This window comes from Lynx canadensis, chromosome C1 (assembly GCF_007474595.2).
Source record: "Lynx canadensis isolate LIC74 chromosome C1, mLynCan4.pri.v2, whole genome shotgun sequence".
Lineage (NCBI taxonomy): Eukaryota > Metazoa > Chordata > Mammalia > Carnivora > Felidae > Lynx > Lynx canadensis.
The window spans coordinates 104,526,754-104,550,027 of NC_044310.1; the positions used below are offsets into that span (position 1 = coordinate 104,526,754).

The 23,274-nt window shown below is 41.3% G+C and overlaps 1 protein-coding gene across 1 annotated transcript in view; it reads right to left on the reverse strand.

Annotated features, from left to right (window-relative positions):
- OTUD7B (OTU deubiquitinase 7B) overlaps positions 1–23,274 on the reverse strand; it is a 52,667-nt gene that overhangs the window by 17,690 nt on the left and 11,703 nt on the right. Inside the window, exon 2 of the mRNA XM_030325039.1 lies at positions 3,956–4,105. Coding sequence (XP_030180899.1) covers positions 3,956–4,040 — 85 coding nt within the window. The 5' untranslated portion in view covers positions 4,041–4,105. The remainder of the gene's footprint in view (positions 1–3,955; positions 4,106–23,274) is intronic.

Consider the following 23,274-nt stretch of genomic DNA (forward strand, 5'->3'; position numbering starts at 1 on the left):
CAAGTGAGCAAAGGGTGGGTGTGTGGGGGGAGGGGGGGGAGAGAGAGTGAGAGAGAAAGAGAGAGAGAGAGAGAATGAACCAGGGCACACCTGAAGTGGGGGCTCGTGGGTTTTTTTTACCCAAAGTGGGCTCATGTTCACCTGAAGCGGGGCTCGAGCTCACCCGATGTGGGGCACGAGCTCATCCAATGTAGGATTTGAACTCATGAACCATGAGATCATGACCTGAGCCAAAGTCAGATGCTTAACGACTGAGCCACCCAGGCGTCCTAAAGCACAATTCTGATCATTTCAGTTCCACAATCAAAATCGCGAATTTCTTGCCACTGCCTACAGAATAAATTCTAGACTCCTGTGTCGGACATTCAAGGCTTTCTATGACCTGGCCTACTTTTTTTTTTTTTTTTTTTTACATTTATTTATTTTTGGGAGACAGAGTGAGACACAGTGTGAGCGGGGGAGGGGCAGAGAGAGAAGGAGACAAAGAATCCGAAGCAGGCTCCAGGCTCTGAGCTGTCAGCACAGAGCCCAACGTGGGGCTTGAACCTACAAACCATTGAGATCATGACCTGAGCCGAAGTCGGACGCTCAGCCGACTGAGCCACGCAGGCGCCTCTATGACCTGGCCTACTTTTCCAGGTTTTTCTCTGTGCTTCAATTTCCCTGACTATGAAAATGGAGATGATTCCATGCAGGGCTGTTATGAAGATAAATGAATTAAAAGCCCTGGTACACAGAAAGCTTTATATATGTATTTATTGCTGTTGCTGTGATGTCTTGATATTATAATTCTCCAGTTAAGCTGCATGAATCATTAATGCCTAATGAATTTACTTCTGAACCATTACATTCACTATTTCTTCCAACTCCCTTTGCTCACACTGCGTCAGTCATACTGGCCTCTGTGCCGTTCCTACAAACAGCTAAGACTGCTCCCACCTTTAGACTTTCCACCAACTATCCCCACTGCCTAGAAGGCTCTTTCCTCAATTTTTTCTACACAGACAACTCCTCATCTCCTTCTGGTATTTGTTCAAATGTCACATTCTTAATTAGGCCTGCCTTGACTACCCAAGTAAAAATCACAACCTATCTCACCATTTCCCTTATCATTTTCCATAGCACTTCACACCTTATAACATACTTTCCAATGACTTGGTTATCATGTTTATTATTTATTGACTGTGTTTCCTGCTATAATATAAGGCCAGTTTTGTTTTATTCAAGCACCTAGAACCTGGCACATAGTAGGTATTCAATATATATTTGTTGAAGAATGAGGACTTTTTTCCTGACTCAACAAACAAACGAATGAAGGTTTACCACACAGTTGGAAATACAGAACACCGTACTGAACACTGACTCTGCATTTCCAACTCTGTGGTAGACTCCTTAAAATCAGATCCTCCTAACAATCAGCTTGTCCAAAACTGAATGTCCATCCTCCTCCTTTTTTTTTTTTTTAATTTATTTTTTAAGCATTTATTTATTTTTGAGACAGAGCATGAGCAGGGGAGGGGCAGAAAGAGAAGGAGATACAGAATCCTAAGCAAGCTCCAGGCTCTGAGCTGTCAGCCCAGAGCCCGAGGCAGGGCTCGAACTCATCAACCACGAGATCGTGACCTGAGCCAAAGTGAGATGCTCAACTGACTGAGCCACCAACCGAAGGCACCCCCCCTTCATCATCCTCCTTCCTAAGACTTGCTTCGTCTCCTTCTATATTCCCCAAATCCGTAATGGCATCACAAGCCCTCCAGGCCAGAAACTGGCCTCGTCTTCAGCTCCTCACTACTCAAACCCGACTCCTCTTCCCTCACTACCTAGTCAATGTTTGCGCTCATGACACATCTCTCAAAATCTGTTCTTTCTTGCCCATCTCTATTGTCACTGTCCCATGCACATCTCATGATCATCCCCTGGTCTTTGGGAGGGGCTCAGCTAGTCTCTCTTCTGCTAATATCTCCCCTCTCAAATCCGTTCTTTACACTACAACCAAAGCTAGCTTTTAAAGAAAAAGCAAGAGAGAAAGACAAAGGCAGGGGGAAAAATGAGGATCAGGCCCTTTGATTTCCCTTCGAAATCCTATCTTAAATCCATCCACTTCTCTCTCTACTGCCACCACAGCACCACTATCATCTCCCACCTCAACTGTGGCAACAGACTTAACTGGGTCGACCACTTCTCTGGCCATCTTCCGATCCATTCTATAGCCTTCACCCAAAGCTCAAATCCAATCATGTCACTCCCCTGACTACAACGCTTCACCAGCTTCCTACTGAACACAGAATGAAATGGAAACTTCTTACTACAGTCTACAAAGGCCCCCGTATTCTGCTTCCTGCCTCTCTACTCATTTCCTACCACTCTTGCTCCACTCCTCCTACCTCGTGCCAAACTCTCTTTCACCTTGGGGTCCTTGCGTAAGCTTCTGTATCGACACTCTCTCGTCCATCCCTTTGCCTTGCTACCCTCACACGCTCTTCCGGGTTCAGCTCAAATGTCACTTTCTCAGAAAGGCCTTTCTGTATCCTACACCTAAATTAGGTTTCTCTCTTATACTTCCATACTACCCCCTCAACTTTTCCTTCATAACACAGAAGTGTGTGTGTGCGCGCGTGTGTGTGCACACGCGAGTAAGTGAAAGTGCAGTGGGGTGGGGGGGATTACATCAATATTAATTGTAACATAATTGTGAAGAGCCAGCCTCTGAAACCAGATTGTCTGAGTTCAGATCCTCCTTAACTTCTCTGAACCTCAGTTTTTAAAACTGTAAAGTGGGATAATAAAACCCATAATGCAGAGTGACTTTAAGAATAAAATAATCTTATCTCAGTACCTCACACATATTGAATGCGGACAGCATTCAACACATGTTACAAAAGGAAGAGGAAGCCTTTGAGCTGAATCCTGGAGGATGAGGAGAATTTGGGGAGAACAAAGGAGGAAGAGACACTGCAGACTTCAAAAACAATGTGACCAGGGAAAGGTGACAAGTGGGGCCAGGCTGAAACATAAGAAGGTGGCAGGAGATAAAACTGAAAATGCCAGTCAAGGGCAGAGTCATCCTGAATTAGCATACTGGAGTTTAAACCCAGACCTTCCATCTCCTAATTAACAGGTAGAAGCAAATGTCAAATTGTCACACCTTGCTAAGGCTAACAACCTAACCTGCCCCTTCCTCCACAGGCTTACCCATTTGTACCATTATATACTTCCATCGTCAAAAAACATCTGTTAATTATGATTCTAAGCAAAGGATCCTACTGACATGATTCCAAGCCTTGAGGATCTTAAAGTCTAGAATGTTCACATTTATGGGTATATACAGATATAAGTAAACGAAGGCAGCAAAATGAAAACATTAACTTAATTCACTCTACAAAGAACCATCTATACAAATAAGGGAAGAAAAGAAACAAAACCACAGATGATTCCAAATACAAAAACCCAAAAGTCATTTTTATAAAGAGGAAACCTTACAGATCTAGAATTACGCTCTTAGTGGACTAATATAAAATTTCACTTGCATTACCATAGCACAAATTGACAGTGGAGAAAGCCACCCCCAAAATTCAAGGTAAAAAGGGGATTTTGCATTTTAAAATTATGGTGAGTCATACACAAAGTCATCAGAAGCAACTTAAATGTAAGGCCTGCCATACACAAAGTACCTTTCGGATCACTTTAAACTGTTCCAAGTCATCCTAACAATAGCCTTTTATTCATTTATGTTTTATTTTTTTTATGTTTATTTTTGAAAGAGAGAGAGAGAGTGTGTGAGCAGGGGAGGGCAGGCTCCAGGCTCCGAGCTGTCAGCACAGAGACTCAGGGCTCGAACTCACAAACCTTGAGATCATGACCTGAGCCAAAGTTGGACGCTTAACTGACTGAACCACCCAGGCGCCCCCACTATAGTCTTTTACTTTCTTCTCATTCTCCCCTCATGACTCCTTACCTTCCAGGAGATCTCGGGCCAGCCCAGGCTCTGCGCCTGTGGAACGGACAAAATCCGACAGGACAGCATCCATGTCCAGGGTCATGTGATCATTAAGTACTTTCAGGCAGCTGAGATAGGGTGGACATAGATCAAAACTCAGCCCTCCACCTGAGGAGGAAATAAACACATAAGGCTCATATTACACTGAGACAGGATGATCACCGCCCAATTTCCGCAGCTTCCTAACCAAATGGGGAAACTATCCTGCCTCATTCATTTCAGTTGAATTTATTATGAAGAGCAACATTTACTTTCCTAATTCCCCATTAATTTCTTAATTAATCACAAAACTTAATGTCACTCTCAATGCTTTTCTTCTGTCTTTCTAGAGTATTCCATTTCCCTCCATCAGTTTGCTTACCCAAACTAATAGAAGGAAACAGCAGACTACCCACCCTGAAGAACTCCCCACCTTGTTTATTTCCTTCCTGGCATTTGCTATACCCTGAAATTATTTTAATTCATTGCTGTCTAGTCTCCTCCTCTAATATTTAAGTTTCTTAAAAGCTGAGTGCTTGTGTGTCTTGTTCACTAATGTATCCTCATCATGTATCACTTGGCACGGTGCCTGGCATACAGGCCCTCAGTAAATATTTGCTGAATGAATACTATACACTGAATAACTTTAGAGCTGACTAGTGTTCTGAGCCTGGCTGTGGACACGGAAGGAGCAAACTGACAGCTAAAACTACGCAAAATGAAACAATAAGCTATTACACAAAGCAGAGTAGAGATCCCAAAGGTACACAGAGTTCATTTTTGTCCATTGACTTCATGAACCCAGGAAACATGCCTTTCTCCACCCAGGACAAATGAACCAAATAAGTTCACCTGAAAAAGATCTCCTCTTTCAGACTTGACTTTGGCAGAAATTATGTCCCTGACCTGATAGCCTGGCACCAATCCACATTCCTCTGAAGTTGGCAGTCCCAGCTGCGGAAGCAATAACAAAGTGAAGAACAATCTCTAACCAAATTTGGCCACAGTAGACAGGTTTAGTTCTCTGGAGAAGACGGCTTGTTCCTACAGTAACCATAACACACCTGTCCTACCACACGCACCAATCCCTTGCTTTTTTGGGGAAGGCCAAAAGTAGAATTCTCAAAGGTAAAACGTGACTCGGGTGACTCTCTTCAGAAACATCTTCTCCTAAACAACCTGAAGTCTAAGGGTGACTCAGATACTTTTTCTTCAAACGCCCCTTACCCCAGGACACAGCTTGTTCAGTGGTATGATCAGATCCTGATTTTCTGCATTCCTTAGAAATATTAAGGCAAATAAACAGCGATGATTTGTGGGTCATAAAGCCAGTAGGTCACTAACTTGGTGACACCGAATTTTTTGAGAGAGAGGGCAAAATACAAAGTATTCTCTCTTGTACGATTCCAGTAGTACAAGAGATCCATGAGTGCAGGGGTGTGTTTTATTCGTATTTGTAGCCCCAACACTTAGCACAGCACCTACAATATTGTAGGCAGTCAGTAAATGCCTGATGAGTAAATGATTAAATGACTCAGTGAACCTCCACACCAGCCACCACCAAACCAATCAATTTTCGGCTTAAGTTAGCAGATAAGAAATTCCAGGGTCCTTCATGCTTCATATAATCCCTCTATTTCTAGATGGTCCTAATCCATCTTCCCAAGTTTCAGAAACTCTCCTTTCTGTTACTACTTCCACCACCCTCGGATCGTATGATTTTGACCTACACCTGTGTATGTTAGCTGGGTGGCTTTGGTCAAATTACTTACAGGGTTTCAGTTGCCTCTTGTATATCCTAGACTTGCATTTGATGACCTCTAAGATCCTTTCCAGGGTTAAAAAAAATGAACTTCAGTTCACTACAGCCTGACATGATCCTGACATTCTCTTTCGGTCTACATATTATCAATGTCTAATTTCCTTCCTCTTCAGTATCACAATTGTGAGAAAAGGCTGCCAATGCATAAGGAACTTTTGGCCCAACATACCTCAAATTCAAACTGTTAAGTTATAATTAGTTTCTTACAATTTATACTTAAGAGTTAAATCCCTTCAGAATTCATAAATGAATGAGTGGCTTCCCCCTCCCCTGATACAGAGAAGAATTTCTTCTCCAAGACCATTTTAGTCCTTGTCTCAAAGGTCACAGGAGATGGGTGCAGCCCAAATAACTTAAAAGCATGACTAATGCTAAACCAAGACCAGAGCAGCAAAATGAATTTCAATTTTCTCTCTTAAAAAAAAAAAATATGCAAAGGAACTTAGGAAAGCCACTCTAATAACTTTCTGAAAGAATGTGGGAGATGTACAATAAACACACAAACGGCAGTCAGCAATAAGAGACAAGAGTTGATTAAGCCACACACGTGTAGGCAATTTCCCACCCAGCCAGACACAGGCTCCTGTGACTAAGAAACCAGTGAAAACCATCAATGCCATGCCATGGCATTACAGATCTCATTTGCCAACATAGTAGGTCATTCTTTTCAAAAATTAGTTTTGGAAAGTAATGTAGAGATCCAACGGTTATCTAGAATTACTTGCTAAAAAATTCAAATCACTAAACCAAACTTCTTGGCAGCACATTGTTGTACTTGATGCCTCCAGGTGCGGCCACAGACTCCACCCTAACCCCACCCACCAGGTGAGGACAGTAGCTTTTGTTACATCACCAGCAACACCGGGCTTGCACTTCTCAAATTCCAAATGGGAAATATCCACAACACAGACTAAGACACACAGTCCTGGGCTCTGTCTCAGCACACAGGAACGAAAAAAAGAAAACACTGGCTTCCAAACTTTCATGCAAAGCAGAGGAGGCACTCAAACATCTGTTGATTGAATCATGTATAGACAAATCTCAACTGGGGTCAAAACCCGCCAATCCTCCAAGTGGACAAGACTAGTGATTACATAATCCAGTGTCTGCCCCCATGCAGGAACCCTTCTATCACATCTCTGACAGAGAAATCAGCCCGCCTCCACATCGATACAAGCTTTGATGGAGAACTCATTCCTTTGCCACATGTCCATCTTATTGTTGGACAACTCTAATTGTGAGAAAACGCTTTTCTAAACTAAATCACCAGCCCACCTCCCTCTGTAACTTTCACATAATGGCCTTTGTTCTCTTCTCTGGAACAATAAAATCTATTCCCAAGAATGATGGCATTTTCATAGAAAAGGATTAGAGAAAGCATTTCTTCACAGAAAAATGGGTTGTTTACAAATAAACAAATATAAGGCTTAAAAAGTCAGGTGGTTGCCCAAAGTCTGAACCCAGATATTTTGGACACACGCTCTCTCTACTGCACCACACTGCCTCCCAAGGCACTGTGGCATTACTGAACCCCAAACGACCCTGATTCTTACCCACTGAATTCTATGAAAGGGCTGAGCCTCTCGCTCATATTTATTAAAGACCTAGACTCCTGCCTAATATTGCTCTCACTTTAAATCCTACCGTTTTCCTCAGCAATTTTGACACCCACCTGCACAATCCATCCAACGTTTGTGCCAGAGAGTTTCATAATCTCATCAAATGCAAAGACCTCCATCTCCACTCCAACGCCCCAGTCCTGGACCCTGCCATCTCCTAAAATTACTGCACCTCTGTACTTTCAACTTCCAACACCTTACTTTGGCTACAACCTCATCTTGCTTCCAGCCTTCCCTCTCCACTACTAAACCTGCTCTCTTAATTCAAGATATCCTCACCTCAGACTAAGACATCCAATTCCTTATTCACCTTATTCACTAATTCAACAAAAATCATGGAGTGCCTACTATGTGTTAGGTACGCTATGGTCAGGATTAGAGACACAACAATGAACTAGATAGATACAATCTTTATCCTCACAAAGATTCTAGTCTGGAGGGGAAAAAAAAAACCCACAAAATTTCATAGAAGATTATAATAAAGAAATGCCCAGGAAATGGGTATTATCTCTTACAGGGAGTCAGAAAAAGCTTTCCCAAGGAAGTGCTATTACATCTAAGGACCAAAGAATGAGTAGAAATTGGAGACAAGCTGGGAAAGAAAGAATACCCCAAGCAGAGGAAACCTGGCTCAACGTTCTGTGGTAGGAAGAAACACAGAGGTGAGAATGGTACAAAATGAGAATTAGGAGAGGCCTAGTGGACCCTGTTAAAGATTGAGATTTTATCCTAAAAGTAACGAGAAGCCATTGAAGGGTTGGAAGTAGGGACTGGGCATGATCAGATTTGAAATATCAAAAGATCTCCCTGGTTTGTAGTGAGAAGAAGAATGTGGAAGGAACACACAGACTTAAGGAAACTGGTTGGGAAATTATTGCAAAGACGTGATGGTGAGCTGGACTAGGATGACAGCAGTGGCGATGAAGAAAAATGGATAGATGCTACTTTGTCCCTTCTTGCCTAATTGAATATGAACCCAAAGACCAATCACTTATTTTCCTGTAAAAGCCTAGTTCTGCTGTCCGTCTAGTTCACTGGCCCGATATGGATGGCTCTCCCATTCAACTTCTCTGCTATCTGAGGTTCCTGAGCAAGACGAGATCACATAACCACGCAGGGCAACCCAACTACAAATTAATGGTATCCAGTCTCATTACTTTCAATGAAACACTGCTGTCTCCGCTTGACTTTGGTACAAGTCAACCCATCTTCTCGGCTACTGACCCACACCTCCACCATTCTCCTACCCAATCCTCATCACCTCCCTTACTCCTGACATGTGATCTTGCCTCTGACTTCACAGAAAAAAATTATGAAACAAGGCGAGAGGGATTCCTTCGTGTTTCCTCCCCTGTCCCCACCTGCCGGTTGCTCTTCTCCTCCATCCTGCAAAACTCCTTAAGAGCGACGACATCCACTGATGCCACTTCCTCACCTTAGGTGCAGTGCTCATCCTGCCAAAATGTGCTTCTACTGAAGGACAGTGAGTGGCACTGACTTACAGTAAGGTCATCACAATCACCCTTACTGCTTATCTGAAGTGTTCTCTCTTTGTAGCACTTGACGCTGGTCACTCTTCCTGCCTCTCTGGCTCTGTGTCTTGGTCACCTTCGAGGACTCCTCTTCCTGTGCCTGCACCAAGGGTGAGTGCACCCAAGGCTCTACCTCTGGCCTTCATCTCATTTTATATCACCTCCACCAGAAACATCATTCATGCCCCTCAGCACTCGATGCTGATGACCTTAAACGTATTCACAGCCCCAAACTCTCCACCTCACCTCCTACATGCCCTTCAAACACAGCACATAAAAACATGATCTCAGGGGCCGCCTGTGGGGCTCAGTCGGTTGAGCGTACGACTTCGGCTCAGGTCATGATCTCACGGTTCCTGAGTTTGAGCCCTGCGTCGGGCTCAGTGTTGACAGCTCAGAGCCCGGAGCCTGCTTTGGATTCTGTGTCTCCCTCTCTGCTCCTCCCCTGCTCATACTCTGTCTCTCTCTCTCTCTCAAAAATAAAGATTAAAAAAAAATTTTTTTTAAATAAAAAAAAAAATCTCATTCTCTCATCTCTGTCCTTCCCCCTTCCAAAGTACTCCTCTTCCAGTACGCCTATTCTAGCAAATGGTACCATCGCCCCTCCCCCCATCATCCAATCACAAAAGCCTGGGAGCCACCCTGGACTTCTCTCTTACTTTATCCTCACTGACAAATAGTTCATTATGAAGTGCTACTCATTTTCCCTTTAAAATTTCTCCGATCCATCCCACACTTTCCATAAGCTACAACTCTTATTCTCTCTCAGATTTTCATAACCTGCACTCCAGGAAACAGCTTCCTAATTTCTCCCTCCTCCTCTCTCCAGGCATTGCTTGCTTATGGAGGCTGGTCAATCTAAAATGTGAATATGTATTATATCTCACTGCTCTAACTTCTTCAATGACTAAAACTTAAGATTCCTTCACAATCTGGCTCTCCCTGACCCTCCTGCCTTATTCACCTGCCACCATTCCCCTTTCTGTGCTGGTAGTTCCCCAAGTACACCATGTGCTCACATTTCAGTTCCTTTGCCTATGTTGTCCCCTCTGCCTGGAATGACTTATGGCCTAGCAGGTGAATTCTTATCTCTTCTATAAGACTAACTCAGTACTACCTTATTTTCAAAACATTCTCTGGCTTCCCAACTTAAGTTGCCCACTCCCTCCTTGCTGCTGCACCTGGTACTCTACCACTATTATATTATTTATCACACCAGAGTACTTGTATTTATTTACACATTTGTTTCCACCACACACACACACACACACACACACACACACACACACTAGAATGGATGATAATCAGATAATCAGTGTTGTAAACAGGTAAATCTAAAACAGTGGTCATTGTAAAGACATGTGCTTGTTATATGATCTTATTTGCAACAAATTTCTCTTCCTTAAACACTGTTTAACTCAGACTAATATTACATTCGGTCTGCATGGTCTGAGGGCCCAACTACTTAGTAACAGAGAAAAATGACCCCAAATTAAATACCGATTATAGATAACAGAGCTATGTTAAAATGTCTGAGAAACTACTGACCCTACATTTTCTCGTCTGCCACGTTCCCCCAAAGCGTCCACGTTCTTACATTATACCCTCTCCCGGTTCCAGTGATGCACTACAGCTGTGTCTGAGTCCCCTCCAACTCCTCCCAAAACTCACTGGAAAACCACAACACTTAAGGCTGTCAAGAATTTTCAAAGGTCAGAGACTCCTCCATGTCTATGATGTCAGTCCCAAGGAATCCAGACAGGGAGAAAGAGGAGGGACAAAAAGCCTTAGAAATTTCACACAATTCTTGATTAGGTGGGAGGGAAAAAGGAAAGACTCTGTTGGCAGATTGTTTTTAATTAATATGGATCGTTCCAAGTGAAAGAAACAAAATATAACCTTCTTAGAAAAAAGAGAACATGACCAAATTCCATACGAAAGAGACCTGTGTAGACCTATGTTACAACCCAGAGATGATAAGATGGCTCTAAAAGGAAAAAAAGAAGTGACAGGAAGTAACATGCATTAAAGCTTCAGACATTATTTCACTTTAACATCCAAGCAACACGAAGGGGTTTGTTTGTATCATTAACCCTACCTCATGGATGAAGTTGCCAAAGCTCACAAAGGTTAGGGAATCCACTCAAGATTACGCAGGTAAGAAGCGGCAGGACCAGGATTTTCATGAACCCAGCCTATATGACCCCCAAGACCGGACCTGGCACTACAGCACACCCCATCCAGCGCGGAGGACTGAAAAAACACGTGCCGTCCACCTGCCCTATTTCAACTCTTTTCAACACCACACTGAGAGAGAGAAATGGTTCTGGATTCAGGCAGATCTAGGTTCAAATCCCAGTCTACTACTAAGGGCTATGTTATCATGGGTAAGTAGTACAACCATTTTGTGTCTCCATTTCTTTATGTATAAAACAGAAAATATCTGCATTTCAGACCTCTTGGTAGGATTAAATAACCGAAGATACGTTAGGGCAGTGCCTAACACACACAGTAAGTCCTCAAAAAAGGTCAGCTGCCTTCCTTCTGCCTAACTCCCCCCACATACTCTGCCTCACTCCACTGCTACCCAATACAGCCCGTGGTATCTTTCCTCCAAAAGCTCTCACCACTCCTCCTTAACAAACCTTCCGGTCTCCCAGCCATTTCCAAGGCACAGTCAACACACGCACACAGGACCTAGTCTATCATTCCCATTCCAGTGTCTTTCAACTCCTTGAGCCTCAAAGAAAACTCACAAAGGGCCTCCTTTGGTTGTACCTTCTACCAGACGGTCCCTCAAAAATAACGGCAAAAGAAAACTATCTGTACTCTCCCGGACATATAGACACAGCTGAATAGCTCATTTATTCCCAAATTTCCAGGAATAGCAAATTCACACATATTTACTGAAACCCTAATGTCTTTAATCTACCAGTCCTTCCTCCCCACCTTTCCCCCTTACTACTCTATTCATTCCAGATTCAAAGATTTTAGAATATTCTCTTGGGGCGCCTGGGTGGCGCAGTCGGTTAAGCGTCCGACTTCAGCCAGGTCACGATCTCGCGGTCCGTGAGTTCGAGCCCCGCGTCAGGCTCTGGGCTGATGGCTTGGAGCCTGGAGCCTGTTTCCGATTCTGTGTCTCCCTCTCTCTCTGCCCCTCCTCCGTTCATGCTCTGTCTCTCACTGTCCCAAAAATAAATAAACGTTGAAAAAAAACATTTAAAAAAAAAAAAAGAATATTCTCTTAATTTCATGCATGTTGTCTATTTTGGGGGGACAAAAACAAGTGTTTACATCTCCTCCTACTCACCCTGCACAATTCTGGATTGTTTTCTACCACCACTATAGTGTATACCCAAGGAAAATCCACTTTCTCTCCCTAAATCAAACTTAAGAGAAAAAACTCAACCAAAAAAAACTCTATCATATAAATTACCATTCCCAAACAATGTATTGGTTTACCATATGCTATTGTGTGGATACAGCCCAGTAAGGACTCAAGAATTGGTCCTGTGGCTTTATCACTATCAGTGGTACATGGAGAACAAGAACAAGATTTAACTATTTTTTAAAAAGTTTCTAGATTTTGGGGGCACCTCGGTGGCTCAGTCAGTTAAGTGTCCATGTCTTGATCTCAGCTCAGGTCTTGATCTCAAGGTTGTGAGTTCAAGCCCCACACTGGGCTCTGTGCTGGGCATGAAGCCTACTTAAAAAAAAAAAGTTTCTAGCTTTTTAAATCAGGCCCACAAATAGCAGAAATGAATCTCTAAGAGACAAATTTATTAACAGCCAAATGCTAATACAGAGATCAGGGAGAAGCTCACAGAGAACTCCTTATGAACTGGCATTTCTCTTTTTAGTGCTACTGATAAAAGGCTCTTTGGATTACAGTTATTTGGGAAATTTAATAATTCGGAAGACTTGTACAATGGAAGTGACCTTTAGAAAAATAAGGGCAGAGAGAGTCATAAAATTGGCACAACAACAGAAACTTGAATAGAAACAGAAATCATGATAATGTTTATTTTCTTAGATCCAGACCAGTATTTCTATTTACCACACACAACGAATTTTTTCTTTTCCCTTTCAGCTAGGGTCAACGATAGTTCAAGGTTTGAGTCTCATTAAATTCAACTTTTAAAAGAATAGTCTGTAAAAAATAAAAGTTCTACTTAAGCCCTTAAAGATTCTGATTACTAAACTTTTGACATGAGAGAAAAAATAAATACTACAAATCAACAGAGGCTGGCATCATAATAAAACACATTCTTTCTCTAGGATCAACCCACAAACATTTAGTAGCTGACAATCTTCTCTTCCCTTCTTGATTCCTAATTATTGGTCATTTTGCCATCAATTACAGAACATCTATTCAAGGAGAGAAATAGCAGAAGGAAAAAAAATTTTAATTACTGAGCATCTATAATTAGTTATCCACAGGAAATTTACTCATTTTGTAAACTTCTGATAAATTAACTTCCTTCAGCACACAACTACTAAGTTTTTAAAAGCCCCAAACAATTAAAAAAGAAATTTATCTTTTACAAAATTATATAACTCCATTCAAAGGAAGATACTTTTTATTACTATCATTATGTTTAAAGTTCTCTACCTGTCCCAGCCATACCTAGACCTCATTGAATTCCTGTAGGCCCAGTATGTGCAACATTCACTGGCACTTGCTGTTATCAAATACTGCCCTGTAACATTACTTCCTGATACATCTTATCTCTCAATTTGACTATCGGTCAGTCATTCAATCAAAAGTTACCAAGCTGGGTCTGCCATGTACCAAGCACCGCCCTAGGGCTTCTGGAGATACAAGTGAAGCTACAGCCCTACCTTCAGGGCACTCCAGGCTGCTGGAAGAAACCTAAACATGTTATTTGTGCCCAGTGGGGTAGGAAGAGGTATAAGAACAACTGGTTTACCTGGATGGGTTAGGGAAGTTTCTCAAATTGGTATGTGTAAGAGATCATCAGGATGGAAAACAACATACATTCTAGATAGAATTAAGATCATTGAGGTTGGCACCTTTCTTTTATGCTTTAAAAAATTCTAGGGGCACCTGGGTGGCTCAATCAGTTAAGCTTCCAACTCTGGATGTCGGCTTGGGTCACAATCTTGCTCGGGTCATGATCTTGCGGTCATGGGATAGAGCCCCACAGCGAGCTCCCTGCAGAGCAGAGCCTGCTTGGGATTCTCTCTCTCCCTCTTTCTCTGCCCCTCCCCCATGCATGCTCATGCACTGTCTCTCTCAAAATGATAAACTTTGAAAACAAACATTCTAACCAGGCCTAAAAAATTTCTTGGCTCATAGTAGATGACCAACAAATATTTGTAGTTCTAAATTATTCATGCTAGTCCATGTGTATGGATGACTGAGAACTAATCTATATCTAAAACAGGCTTGTGAATTATTTACTGGTTCCAAATGTCATCATTCACCCCACAGACACATATAATCAAGGTCTATATGAACAAACATATTATGGCTGAATATAGCTTGCTGTGATTTGTTTTTAAAGCACTTTCACAAATATGGCCTCATTTAATACAAATTTTAAAAATTAAATACCCTTTGAGATTTTTAATCCCCTCTTCTCTGATGGAAAATACATACACACAGAGAAGCTTACAAAGCTTAAATGATACCCAGATAGCAAGGAGCTTGGACCTAGGTATTCTGAATTTGAATACAGGGTTCATATCAGTTCTCCGGGGGATTATGGCAAAATCACATCAGTCTAGCCATGTAAACTCCACAGACTAAAGAATTCTTTAATATTCTGCTATTAAAAATACTATCCGAGACACCTGGGTGGCTCAGCTGGTTAATCATCCCCTTTTGGCTCAGGTCATGAACTCATGGTTGGTGGGATTGGAGTCCCGTGTCCCTATGCTGACAGTTCAGAGCCTAGAGCCTGGAGCCTGCTTCAGATTCTGTGTCTCCCTCTCTCTCTCTGCCCCTCCCCTGCTTGTGCTCTCTTTCTCTTTCAAAAATAAATAAGCATTAAAAAAAATTTTTTTTTAAATACTACCCACGTTCATCCACACTACCGGCCACCACGATCCTCCCCACTTCCCCACGAACTCTACCAATACACATATATTTCTATTTCTGGGTTGGAATTAAGAAGCAGAAACTCCAGGGGCACCTGGGTGGCTCAGTCGGTGAAGCACCCGACTTCAGCTCAGGTCATGATCTCACAGTTTGTGAATTCAAGGCCTGTGCATCGGGCTCTGAGCTGACCGCTCAGAGTCTGGAGCCTGCTTTGGATTCCGTGTCTCCCTCTCTCTCTCTGTCCCTCCCCGACCTATGCTCTCTTTCTTTCTCTCTCAAAAGTAAATAAATAAACATTAAGAAGCAGAAACTCCAACCCAAGATATCCTGAGCATTATTTGGGTCTCTTTCATTTGTGTATGTTGTGCCTTTTGTAGTAATAATTTTTTTTTAATTTTTTTAAATGTTTTATTTTTGAGAGAGAGACAGAGACAGAGCTCAAGCAGAAGAGGGACAGAGAGAGAGAATCTGTCTCTGGACACAGAATCCAAAGCAGCTATAGGCTCGCAGCTGTCAGCACAGAGCCCGACATGTGGCTCGATCTCACGATCCAAGAGATCACGACCTGAGCCAAAGTCGAATGCTTAACCGACTGAGCCACCCAGGCGCCCCATAATTTTTCTTTTAAAAGCAACCAAGCCTCTTATATTTAAGCACATAAAATTAGTTATGAGCATATAATACAATCTGACAATTCTAGTCTATTTAGGAATGTAGACTATACACTTCTATTTTTACATAATTAACCCTTCACATTTGGGGTTTATGTGGAATAAGCCTGGTGGTGAGGTGCAGAAAGTCAGTTTGCTTTCCTTGTTTGGCACTTTGGAATTATGACTTTAAAACCAGGACATCAGAGATCACTTCATTCTAAACCCTCAAATTACGGACGAAGGTATAAGAACCAGGTGAGTGAGATTAAGTGACTTGCCCAAAGTCACAGAGCTAACTAATGCTGTGTATGGACTATAAATCCGTTGATTCCTATACTAGTAATCTTTACCTGACTTTACATATACCGATGACTTTCGATTTTCCATGTGATCCCTTTGTGGATTTATCTATGAAAACTTCCTTTCTTCCTGCCACCCAGCTAAATCTCTCACTTCTACAGATGTGTACCAAAGAAAAAGATATATAATTAGGAAATTTAATCACTTAAGCAAGCCATATTAATGGCAATCATCTACATTAGACAATCAGGAAGGCATGCTAAAATCAAATCATCGTTTTTGTTTTGTTCATCACCACTAGAGATATAAACTGGATTTGAAAATATTCTTCTATCACTACATCCCTGAGGCCTGAAATTCTGTAGGAACAAGGTAGGATAAAATTAAGTGTTGACAAAGAGATAGATTTTCTTTTTCTTTTCTATGGACAGTTTGAAGCTATAACATAGTACTCTTATGCTGTTATGAAATCACAGCAATAACTAATTTTGAATAGAATAAAACATAAAATAAAAACCAAGAGAGAAATAAAGCATCAACTTTTAACACATTACTTCTCCTTATCCGAAAAAGTAAAATGCCTGCAAGCATCCTAGCAATCACTTTCCTCACATTCACTTTGATTCACGTTGACCTGTAGGAAAGCTACATTTCTTCCTCCTCTTTGGAAGGGCCACCATCAGCACAACAGCACCAGGTCAGTGCAATTCTCCCGTAATGAAAACCTTAACCTCCTGACTCAATCACTCAATAAGCACTTAGCAAGGACCCACTCTGTGCCAGGCAGTCTGCTAAGTGAAGGGGATGCATAAACCAATAAGCCAACAGCCTAGACGTTCATCTGATGGGCTGGTTCCAGAGAAAACCCCAAGATAGGTATCAGCTAACTTCCTTTATTCAAAGATTTACTGAGTTCTAGGCACCAGAAACAGAAAAAGATGTAAACTTGTAAAGTAAGCATCTTTCAAATTTACTAAACAACTTGCTCTTCTGAATTAAAATCACACGTTCTTCTCCAAGAAAGACAATCATCAGAAGTTGACTGTAAAGGCTTTTGATGGGAACAACTAGCCAGATAATTTGGTCAAAGGTACTGTTTCCTTAATCTTACCACTTTGGGAGGCCATACTGTCCTGGGCAGAGACATTTTATCAGTATAGGATCCATAACGGAATGTGATTGATCTTACCAACAGACTAGGATGAATTGTTTCCTATGTAGATAGATACTTCAGTAGAATGTACGAGAAGCCTCTGAAGTCAAACATATGACAAATCCTATTTACCTTTCTTGCCACAATAGAGTATGTCTAAGTAGTATAGGCAACCCTTCATGATGACATAGCCCCATGCTAAGTTTTCAGAGTAACAGGTCTCTGCTTTTCCTTCTCTCTTCCACAAAAAGTACAAATAGTATGAATCAGTACATAAGTCATTTAGCAAATATCCCATGGTCCTGAGTTTTTCTCCTCGAAATTAATCCAGGAAATCAACCCTTGTTAAAATGAGTCCTATCCCATTAATATTTTTAGCATTATTATTGGTAGTGGTGGTGGTGATAGCAACTGCTAGCTTTGCAGTTCACAAAATACTTTCGAATGTATTACTTCATTCACTGAAAAAAATACGGAGAATAAAAGGAAACATCATAGGCAACTATCTCAAACAGGAAAAATCGAACCCAGTTTAACTGGAATTGAAAAGCAAGCAGTTTCAACTCTATCACAGGATCAAGAAGCTATTTCTATCAAGAAAGCATAGGATTGACTCTAGCAAAGCAAAATCACAAATTTCCCCTTAAATTATGCCCTTAAATGCTAGGCCTAATTGATTCAATTTGTACATGCTAAGACTGCAGTTTCAGCAAGAATCTGATATAAATCTCCAATACCCCAATCCCTTTCCCAATGTTTTACTCACAAAGGATCAATAAATATTTTTCTAAAGAAGGAATACTTACTGATGAGAAAGCTGCTGCAGAAAGACAAACTGACAACACTCACCATTCAAGTACCTTTAAAGATTTAACAAATATTTACTGTGCACCAATCAAGGACCAAGCACTAGGTTAGTCACATCCACATAAATCATCTCACTGACCTTATGTGTCCTGCACAGATATTCGTAAATCCCAACTCTTAATTGACTTGGGTCCCCAAAACCACTTCTAACACTAGCCCCCTTCACCCTATCTAATTAATCCCTAGAACTCAACTGGAACACCGCTTCTCACTCTCACAGACCTAATCATTTTTTAATGCTTCTGACCTACTAGGTAATGCTTACCACAAAACCTGTGTGCCTGTTTTTAAGCTCCTAACTCCAGAACAAAAACCATCTAGCCTAGATATGGCACCTGGTGATAATGGTCATGATCTAAAACAAGTATTCTCTTGGATCACACTAGCTAAAGAATAAACCTAGAATGCTAACAAAACTGAATTTCAGCTGGGCAGAAGACACTGGATTTTAATAGTCTTCCCAACCTCGAGACTATTTTCTAGTCCTCCAAATATAGAAAGCCTTCTCTATTTGAATGAACTGCCAAAGTTTGACCCAAGAGTCCCTACTCACATACTCAACAGAGAGAACTGGGGGAAAAAGAAAAAAAAATATTCCAACTGGTATGACCACATTACAACATTAACAACATATTACTCACCATCATGTTACAAGAAAGCACTTGCAAGTGGGCAAGGAACATTCAGGAAGCCAAAGAAACAAACAAAACTCTCCCAGTCCTCAAAACACAAATACATCCAAATTCCAAAGCAGGTGGCACTGTCCAGTTTATACCCAGGTATGAGTGGGTGGAGAGGGAGTAGGAAGGGGGGAGGGGAAGAGAGGAAAAACACAAGGCAGGTGTGCTTGTTGGCACTAAGATAGATTTCTTTCTTGGATTCGTGGAGAATCTTTTTAAACAAAGAAATACTCGAAGTCCCACCTATCTTTATAACTTAAGTAATCACAGAGAACATGCAATATATGTAAATGGTAGCATGTTATAGTGGTTACATACATTCCCTTTGGAATCCACCAGATCTATACGTAAAGCTTAGCTCTGTCACTTTTGTGCTATGTCACCTTGGGCAAGTTATTTAACTTCTCTGTGCCTTAGCAGGGACCTCATCTGATAGTCACTGTGCTATCCTCAGCACCTTAAACAGTACCTGAATATCTTGGCTGAATTAATAAATATTTTATTAACACCATAATAAATATATAAACAAAGTAAGTATTTTAGATGAATTAATCTGTAAATAGGCATAAAATATCTATCTTACGGAACTGTTATGAGTATTAAGTGAGGTGATATATAAAGTACTTAGCATAACTCACAGTAGGGTCTCACTATTAAATAGTAAAATTTTCTTCCCTTCACTTCCCTGCCAGGTCAGAAGTTATAACAGATGAGCCATGGCAAAGACTGAAATAGGTAAGAATCAGGGTGCCTGGGTGGCTCAGTTGGTTGAGCGTCCGACTCAATTTCAGCTCAGGTCATGATCTTTCAGTTTGTGAGTTAGGGTCGCATCTGGCTTCACACTGGCCATGTAGAGCCTACTTGGGATTCTCTCTCTCCCCCTCTCGCTGCCCCTCCACCCCCCAAATAAATAAATATGTGGGGTAAGAACTGTAGAAGCCAAGCACTGGAAAATGTTTATTACTAGGACCCTAGTCATAAGATCCAGGAATATTTCATCTTGGCAGATGAAATTAAATAATAGACCCTTGTGGGACGCCTGGGTGGCTCAGTCGTTTAAGCGTCTGCCTTCAGTTCAGGTCATGATCTCATGGTTCGTGAGTTCGAGCCCCACATCGGGCTCTCTGCTGTGTGCACAGAGCCTACTTCAGATCTTTTGTTACCATTTCTCTCTGCCTCTACCCCGCTTGTGCACTCACTCCCCTCCCTCCCCCTCTTTCTCTCTCAAAAATAAGTAAATAAAAACTTAAAAAAAAAATAGTAATAAACAAATAAATAATAGACCCTTGTAGTAGGTACATAATAAATGTTAGCTGATCCAGAAAATGCTATTGTGAGTCTTCAGGTATCGGTTACCAGGCAGATAAAAGCCTGGCAGAACAGGAAAAGGGAAGGGAAAGGAAAGGAAAGGAAGCAAGACTGAGTCACATCTTAAATATATCAGACTATGTATTTAAAAACCAAATATAAAGGATTTTTTAGAAGGCTATTCAGTTCTCTAAAACTTCCTATTAGCGAAAACACTCTATTGATTCACAGTATTTCCTGACCTTTTTAGGTAATAAGACCTGTGTAAGTAAATTGTTCTTAATTGCTGACAGGGGTAAATAAGCTTAAAAGATTTGGGTCCAAAACTCTCCTCCTCCCTTTACTCCAAAAAGACTGATGGGGCCTTTGAGGCTACCTCACCTACAGCCTATAACCAGAGCATCCTATCTACACGCAAAGGAAAAGACATTTCATCTTCAAAATGGGAGGTCAGAGAGTACAACACAATTAAATCCAAAATCGGAAGGAATCTTTTCCCTTGACTACGAAGAACTGAATGTCAGAAGATGGCTCTAAGGAATGCGGGTCACTGTTGCATTATGAGCCCAACAGTGTACACATTTAGTGTCTGAAGAGAAGGAAAACCTATGCAGAACTGAAAAGGCTTGTGGTTAAACCTCATCATAATGTGGTCTTTGACTTCCCATTTCACTTCCCAGGCATCTCCTCATTTTTAACCACTTGACCCACCTCTTCTTAAGCAATAGGATATAGTAAAAAGAGCACTGAACAACAGTCAAAAGAATGGGCTCTGAGCCAAGTTCTACTAACTTAGGAAGTCTGCAAACTTAAACCGGTCACTTAAACTACATATTCAGTACTGAGAATACTGGGCCAGACTCAGTCCTCTCCAAAGGCTTCCACCAAGGTATCCCTTTGCAGAGTAGATGTATCAAAAACCAACCAAACCCAGCTCCTCTACTGCTATAACCCAGACTGAGAACATATGCACTATCATCTCCCCCTACTATAAAAGCAGTTACCAAAGTCTATTTTTTTTCTTCAAAATCACTCGAATCTCTTCCCTCTCTCCATTACCATCACCCCTGTAGAGACTCCTTTTCCCCAGGACTATTATAACAGTCTCTACCTGGCCTCTCTTCTTCCATTTTACACTGCATAACTGAAATCTATTTTCCTAAAATATTCATTTACACGTACAATTCTGTGCTTGGGGATTTTTCACTGTAAGTACAAACCAAATTTCCCTGCCTGAGATTTAAGGCCCTCTCCAATTTACCTAACTCTCCAACTTTATTTATCTCGTTCATCTACTTGCTCTGTCCTCAAGACAAGGTGGGCTCAGTTCACTGTTCCATGCCTTAAATGCCTTCTAAATACGCACTGCTCTAATGCCTTCCCCTCTAAATTACCGTTTTCTCTCTTCTCTAAGGTCTAGGTTACCCTAAGTGTAAAATTTCCCCTTATCTACTCACTCTAAACTTCTATATAATTCCAGGGAGTACCTGGCCAGCTCTGTCGGTAGACCATGTGACTCTTGATCTGGGGGTTGTGAGTTCAAGCCCCAGGCTGGGCAAAGAGCTTACTTTAAAAAAAACAAAACAAAGAAACAAACAAACAAAAAACTTCTATATTATTCTGTATAACAGTACTCCTCACTTGACACTTAGCACCCATGACTTTGTGTTACTATTTATCTTTCTATGCAAATATTCAGTCTTCACAACAATTATTTTTCTTGATTGACTTGAACTCTTTCTATACCGAGGCCTAACTTCTCATTGGGCAAATACTCAATAAAATGTTTGTTGTTAATGGTAACTACTACCTTGGACAAGTCAAAGTTTCTGGACTTCATTTCCCTACCTAGAAAATGATGACAATATGTAAATTTCCTTTAGGTTCTAAAATGCTGTATGATGGTATACATACTACTTTGCAGTTGTTATTTGTTTTTCACATTTTTTCTATATACGTATTTATGTATATATAACTATTTCCCATTTAACACAGAACATGAATTCCCGAGGGGCTGATTCTCCTACTATCTGTTTATTTACTGGGGTAACACGTCCTTGGCATCTCCTTAGAGCATGTTGTCCAAATTCCAGTACACAGCAGGTATTCAGTAGAAAAGAATTCAGTCTCAACCTGGCAGCTAACATCAAGAGAAATTTGTGTAGACAATTTTTTTCATCTTAATTTCCATAACGAACTGGCATATTACAAAAAACTTCAAAGATGATGTGAGAGAGAAGGAATTTAATGTTAAAATGAGAGGTCACCTTGTGCCAAACAGCTAGGAATTTATTTTAGGCAACCAAAGAAACTAGGATGCAGCAAATATTAAGTCTAACTTTCGAATTCTATTTTCAGGATTTTGAGGAGTATGGGAAGTCTGTATCCCCAGTCACTAAACACGACCAAGTATTCTTCATGTCAGATAATTGTGTCCTTAGTAATGTCCGGAAAACTTCAGAAAATGAATGAGTACTCTAACACTCAGCCAGGTGAGCTCTTAATTCAAAGAAGATGTAAGCAAATACAAAGGAATTCATAAGAGCAGGTAAGTTTTGAAAATAGATGAGAACTCGCTGTCCAAAATATTTTTGTTAGCAGCACGATAGAATGAAAGACCATTGCTTCCTCAATTCTTCACACGAGACTATCTTCACGTAAAGACCAAGACTTACTCATACTAAAGGCTCAGAGGGATTTTCTTTTCCTTCAATGTCATTTATTAATGATTCAAAGGACAATAGTAGACCAACTCATTCAAAATGACCCTGACTTCTCAAAGAACCATTTTTGAACACAAAACCAATACTTTCAAAGCTGAATTCTATATATGATGTTTTCCAAGTAGGTATGTGGCCTGGAGGCAATTGGGATATAGTCAAGGTACAAGGTTTATAAAGACTTATAACAGGGTTTTGAAGGATAAGAGGAAACAGACCCTCTTTAACCTATCCTTATTTTTCCATTCCTGTTCCTCAATCCTATTCCATACTGCTAACTCCCCCTATCTTTGTGTCTTTGCTCTCCATCCCACTTCCTGAGCTCCGCCCCACCACTCCCTCCCCCCCCACCCCCCCACCCCTGCCCCCCTTAACCTAAGAACTGTTTGGAGTTTACAAAGTAAGAGTCTGGTGCTAGGAGCCAGGGCTCATACCCTCTTCCCTGCTAAGTCTCCAAATACAATCAAGGGCCACAGGTAATTTTCTCTTCCATGGTTTTCCCCACCACCAGCTCTCCCTTATCAAGACTAGAGAGAAGACATGGGGGTGGCAGGAAGGGCGGGGCGGGGAGGGGGTGTCA